At 42.0% G+C, this 6000-nt stretch overlaps 1 protein-coding gene across 1 annotated transcript in view; it reads left to right on the forward strand.

The window, feature by feature from the left end:
• LOC116327375 (amphiphysin) overlaps window positions 1–5472 on the forward strand; it is a 32078-nt gene extending 26606 nt beyond the window's left edge. Inside the window, 7 exon segments of the mRNA XM_039607805.1 lie at window positions 2262–2552; window positions 3115–3159; window positions 3687–3737; window positions 4676–4864; window positions 4984–5085; window positions 5190–5247; window positions 5250–5472. Coding sequence (XP_039463739.1) covers window positions 2262–2552; window positions 3115–3159; window positions 3687–3737; window positions 4676–4864; window positions 4984–5085; window positions 5190–5247; window positions 5250–5293 — 780 coding nt within the window. The 3' untranslated portion in view covers window positions 5294–5472.
• The last annotated feature ends 528 nt before the right edge of the window (window positions 5473–6000 follow it).

Genomic DNA, 6000 nt, shown 5'->3' on the forward strand with positions numbered 1-6000 from the left:
TCCTTTGTGTCTTCCCTGGTGAACTTGATGTTTTTATCCACAGCGTTAATGTGCGCAGTGAAGGATTCCACTTCTTGTGTTTTGATTTTGACCCAGGTGTCGTCTACATATCTGAGCCAGTGGCTGGGTACTCTCCCTTTAAAAGAGCCAAGAGCCTTTCTTTCCACTTCCTCCATGTAAAGGTTGGCTACAATAGGTGACACGGGGGAGCCCATGGCACAGCCATGTTTTTGTCTGTAGAAACCCTGGTTGTATTTGAAATATGTAGTGGTGAGGCAGAGGTCTAACAGTGTGCAGGTCTGATCGGGTGTGAAGTTGGTCCTGTCTTCCAAGGAGCTGTCTTCTTGTAGTCGTTTTCTGACAGTCTCCACTGCCTCCGTGGTGGGTATGCAAGTGAAGAGAGAGACTACATCAAAGGACACCATGGTTTCATCTGGATCCAGGGTAAGTTTCTGGACCTTGTCGGTGAAGTCGGTGGAGTTCTTGATGTGATGTGGGGTGTTCCCCACAAGAGGTGCTAGGATGGTAGCAAGGTGTTTCGAGATGTTGTAAGTGGCTGAGTTTATGCTACTGACAATGGGTCTGAGTGGGACACCTTCTTTGTGGATCTTAGGAAGTCCATAAATGCAGGGTATGGCATCCCCTGGGTAAAGGCGGTGATATGTGAGGCGGTCAATGATTTTGTCCTTTTCAAGGTCTTGAAGGCAAGCTATAACTTTCTTTTTGTAGCTGCTTGTGGGGTCTCGCTTTAAGGCTTCGTAGGTATTGTTGTCACTGAGGAGAGTAGTGATCTTTGTGTGGTAATCTGTTGTGTTTAGGACCACGGTGCACCTTCCCTTATCAGCTGTACAATAACTCGTACTGCGTACTAGCTAGCATGAGTTTCTATACAGCTGGATGGGTGCTGTGATGTTACTGATAGTGAACTTTATTTTGTTCATAAGGTTAGTTAGTAGAGTTGCCAACCGTCCCGTAAAAAACGGAATCGTCTCGTATTCAGAGAAAATATTACGCGTTTCGTATTGACCTGAGAAGGAACGCAGTTTGTCCCGGACTTCAGCTAGAATGAAAAAGACACAAAGCTGGAGTTTTTCTGTCGTTACGCTGTGGCTGTTTCTTTTTCTCTCATTCTCTCCCCCCTCCCTCTCCTGTTGCTACTTCAATCATGAAACTGATCAATGATCAGCTGATTGGCTTTTCTCTCTTGTTTGTTTATCGCTCACTTTGCGCCAGAAAGAGGAAACCAGTGGAGGTCGCGCTAAACAACAGCAGCACGTTTAAGCTTGATTAGCTGTTGTTAGAATTTATTTAACATTAATTTCTAGTATCAGCTGATGCTTGCTGGAGCCACAGCTGTAAAAGCTCCTGGTCATGATGTTGGTTTGGATATGTGGTGAGAGGGAAACATGAAGATGAAACCAGGAGATGTCCTTACTGAATCATCAGAGCTGAACAGGTGATGGAGAAACAGGTTTACCTTTTAGGTGACATGAATGAGTTGAAGGGAAGTTATGAACGGTTTCTGAGAGACAAATGATAACTGAAATATCACCCACTCACACACACATTCATTCAAGTGTTTTTTTTTTTTTTTTAAATGCCCAAATTCCCTGTTAAACTTTCACACTCTAATGGATGCATTGGAGGAAAATTCAGTATCTTACCCAGGGATACTTTGACATTAAGGTTGAAATAGCCGTGGAATCTTCCATTGACCTCCAGACTGCTAGACAACCCACTGAACCACAGCCATCCTATGATCTGATGTTGGGGTAAATTTGCTGTGATGTCCACGCCTGGGAAGATTGTGTCATTGTGTTAACACACACCAGAATGGTGCAAACCAGCAAATTTCCAGAAGATCTGCTCTTACAGAGCTGCTCACACTAGATAAGCAACCATAATTGGTGCATTTGCTTCAGCACCTGGCTGCTATGGAACTTCCTAATTCCTTAATTAAGGGTGTACTTAGTTTTTCACAGAGCTGCATATGTATGTACTTATCACCTACATAGCTAACTACATACTTTTTTTTTAACATCATGCAAATATTTGATATCAGTCCTGAGATGTATTTATTTCTGCCAGTGAAAAGTCTTAGGCTGACCTAAAGCTTAAGTTGTAATCATATACAGTAACTGTTTAAATGCTGGGAGCTCATATTATGAATTCTGCGGCTTTTAATGAATGTCATACTAAATATTGCAAAATGAAGTGGGACATGAACTGTTTTAGTTGAATGCCATCTTTCTCTGCAAAAGAATGAAGGAAACAGTGAATCAAATGAAGCTCTGGAAGCTGCAGAGGCCCAAGCTGCTGGCTCAAGAGAGCCTGCAGCAGAAGACAAACCTCCATCTCTCACTACTGGAGGAGAGCAAGATGAGTGCCCACCTGTTTTTGCTGGAGAGGAACCTGTATCTTCAACTGCAGGAGCAGAGATGGAGGAACCTCCAGCTCCCCCTGCTGGTGAGGTGGAAGAATCTGGAGCTGCTCCAGCTGGTCAGGACGATACAGACACACGTTCAGACAGCCCGAAGGAGGAAAAGCCTGCTGTGAGTGGATAACCTTATAAAAATGCTGCCTTTTGTGATAACCTGATCATCATCTCATCAATATCATCACTGTGACCTCCATCTCATCGTATCATCATCATCATCACTGAATAAGAAAATCATTGAACTCCACACTGGAGATGTATCAGTGTGGAAATCATTCTTCTGTTTCCAGCCTGTATCCAGTGCACATGAAATGTCTTTTGTGTAAGGATTTTAACCCTTTGCCCTTGTCATTTCATGCCAACAAACCCTTACCCCAATCTTTACCCTACCCCATCCACTTTATAACACAAAATGAACCCAATCTCATAAAACACTGCTGCTTTTAAAACAAAACAAAAACAAAAGCCTTTTCAATTAGTATCACTGAGTTTAAATCGTTATATTCTACTGTTTTTCCCAAAAAGTTGACTCTGTTCATCTGGACGTAGTGTTTCCAGTGGGGACGATGATAAAATGTTTCTCCTACCGGCGTCCAGATGAACAGAATCAACTTTTTGATTTCCTACCTGGATGATTGAGCATGCATCAACGCAAAATCTATTTTCTTTTCCCAAAGTCAACAGTGGTATCTCCAGGCTCAGAACAGGCAGACGTCAGTGAGGTAGGATACTCCACTTCTTCTGTTTGTTTGCTTTCACTGTCATTTTTACTTTTTATCTGCAACAATTATTGAACAACATAGGTGTGAATGTGAGTGCAGTGGTTGTCTGCATCTGTGTGTTAGCCCTGGGACAGACTGGTGGCCTGTGCAGGGTGTACCCTGCCTCTCGCTCTAAGACAGCTGGGATAGGCTCCAGCCCCCCACAACCCTGAAGAGGATGGATGAAGTGTTGAAATGAAATGATGAGAATGAATGCAGCTCTCTGAACAGAGACCTTGAAGAATAATGGTTTGACCCCTACATTGGTCATTTTTGAAACAAATCCTTTTTTTTTTTTTTTTTTTCTGTGATTTTACACATGCTGAATTCAGGGTGGTGGTCACGGTTTCATCTCTCTTTTTTCACATGTGAACAGGGAGGTCAAAGTTCTAATTTTACAAGAGCAAAAGTTATTATTAAATGTTTGTTCAAACATTCAAAAGCCACACAAATGTTCTCAAATGGAAATGATTTCTGTCTGTAAACAGATTACTCCTGCTGAACAGGCCAAAACTTCTCCCAGTGAAGCGGCTCCATCGGTGAGTGTAGCATCATCACTTTAGATTCACAAGAAATCATGAAACTTAACTCAATGTGAGTGTGAGTGTGTGTGTGTGAGAGAGATCTATACGGTTCGAGCCCCGGCTCGGACAGTCTCGGTCGTTGTGTCCTTGGGCAAGACACTTCACCCGTTGCCTACTGGTGGTGGTCAGAGGGGCCGGTGGCGCCAGTGTCCGGCAGCCTCGCCTCTGTCAGTGCGCCCAGGGTGGCTGTGGCTACAACGTAGCTTGCCATCACCAGTGTGTGAATGTGTGTGTGAATGGGTGGGTGACTGGATATGTAAAGCGCTTTGGGGTCTTTAGGGACTAGAAAAGCGCTGTATAAATACTGAGCCATTTACCATTTACCATAATCAGCTTGTTCTACAAACATACAAATTGTTCCTTAATCTAACATCAGTGGATTTTAGATCGGACAATAAGATCTGATTGAAGTGCAGACTTTCAGCTTTCATTCAACGGGTTTAACAAAAGTAATGCATTAATTGTTACACAACTTCCCATTTTCAGTGGAGGAATGTGTCTAAACCAAGGCTCAAAACTGAAAAACTGACATAATTTCAGATATAAGAATTGTTTTTAATACTTAAAAGCAAATCATTTGCAGTCGGTAACAGCCTGTAGAATCATTACACGAGAATGTTGTTTGCTTTTGAGATGCTCTGCAGGTCTTTAATGCAGCACAATCAGCTGCTGCTTGTTTGTGGCTCTCTGCCTTCTGTTTTGAATTTATTAACTGTAAAAGTGCCCTGCTGGGCTGAGATCAGCTAACTCTTTCCGCCATAGAAAAATATTGTGAAATGAAGTGGGACATTTCATTTCACAAGATGCTCTGCAGCAGTAACCTGCTGTGATGCTGTAAATATGAAATGAAAGGTTTTTAGATGTGATCACTAAATGCTGAATGTCCTCTGCAGGAAAATATGCCAATCCCTTCTGTTGTGATTGAGCCTGCCTCAAGTAATGAAGGAGATGATGACCGAGATGCTGACATCATCTCTCCCACTGCAATCAGTGACAATGGGGTGACAACTGAAAACCAGAACATCAAGCATATCAGTCCTTCTGGGGGAGCGTCTGGACTTCCTGATGATTTCCTTTACAAGGTGAGGCTTCTTAGTAAAAGCTAAGATTTTATGCTATAAATTGAGGAGGAAAAAGACTTTTCTAACGAACTGTTAAAATGTGGAGTCTAATGTCTGTAAACTATGATGGATACCTGCAGGTGGAGACCATGCATGACTTTGAGGCTGCAAATTCAGATGAACTTGACCTGAAGAGAGGCGATGTGGTTTTGGTGGTTCCCACTGCCTCAGCGGAAGATCAGGTGATAATAGCTGGTCACACAGAAATGTAATAAAAAGTTCTTCACCAACGTGAAAAACAACATCTTAACAGGATTGTTCTGATGTTTTTGTGTGGTTGCTGCAGGATGCCGGCTGGCTCACAGGGATCAAGGAAAGCGACTGGTTAACATTTGGAGCTGGTGCTCAAAAGGACTTTTCCCAGAAAACTTTACTCAACATTTGGAGTAAGATGTTCCCTGACATAGCAAAATGACAAGTAGAAACATGAGGAATCTGTGTCCCAGCCATTGAATCAGCATGTAGCCATTCCCTTTCTTGTAAGTTTTACCTGCTGCAACTGTCTGCTGGACAACAATAAAGTTTCACTGGCAGGTGAAACTGTACTAAAATGAAATGTTATTGTTTAAAAAAAAAAAAAGAAGAGAGAGAGTAGTACTCTTCCCAGTTCCCCTGATGATTTAAGCATGGTGTGGTAGTATGTTCCACCCTCCTGTGGAAGTAAGATATGCCTTTTGTTTAAATAGAAAAATCATATATAAAACAATAATAACTCGACAACAAAAGCTTGAAGTGATTTCAGGTGAAAACAAAGGAAAAAGATAAACTGTCTTTGCAGTAAGTGTGTGGTAATCATTTTGTTTTGCTATGAAAGGCTACAGAAACTTCAATGCTGTGATTGTCTTTTTGAGTGCAACATGAAACTTGGGTTTTTTTTTCTGACACGTTGTAACTGTAACTCTTGAATCACTGTTGATGTTTTCTGTGTTATCATTATTGGGTGTGTGGTGATTGATGAATTAACTCACTGGCCAGTGTTGCTTTGGTTCTGCTAAGGGGATACTGATGTTTATTGTCTGGGTTTTGGCACACAAAGTAGTGCAAATGCTGCATGAAAATCCTAAATATTCAAAGTACATATACTAAAGATGACAAAT

This window comes from Oreochromis aureus, unplaced genomic scaffold, assembly GCF_013358895.1.
Source record: "Oreochromis aureus strain Israel breed Guangdong unplaced genomic scaffold, ZZ_aureus HiC_scaffold_47, whole genome shotgun sequence".
NCBI lineage: Eukaryota > Metazoa > Chordata > Actinopteri > Cichliformes > Cichlidae > Oreochromis > Oreochromis aureus.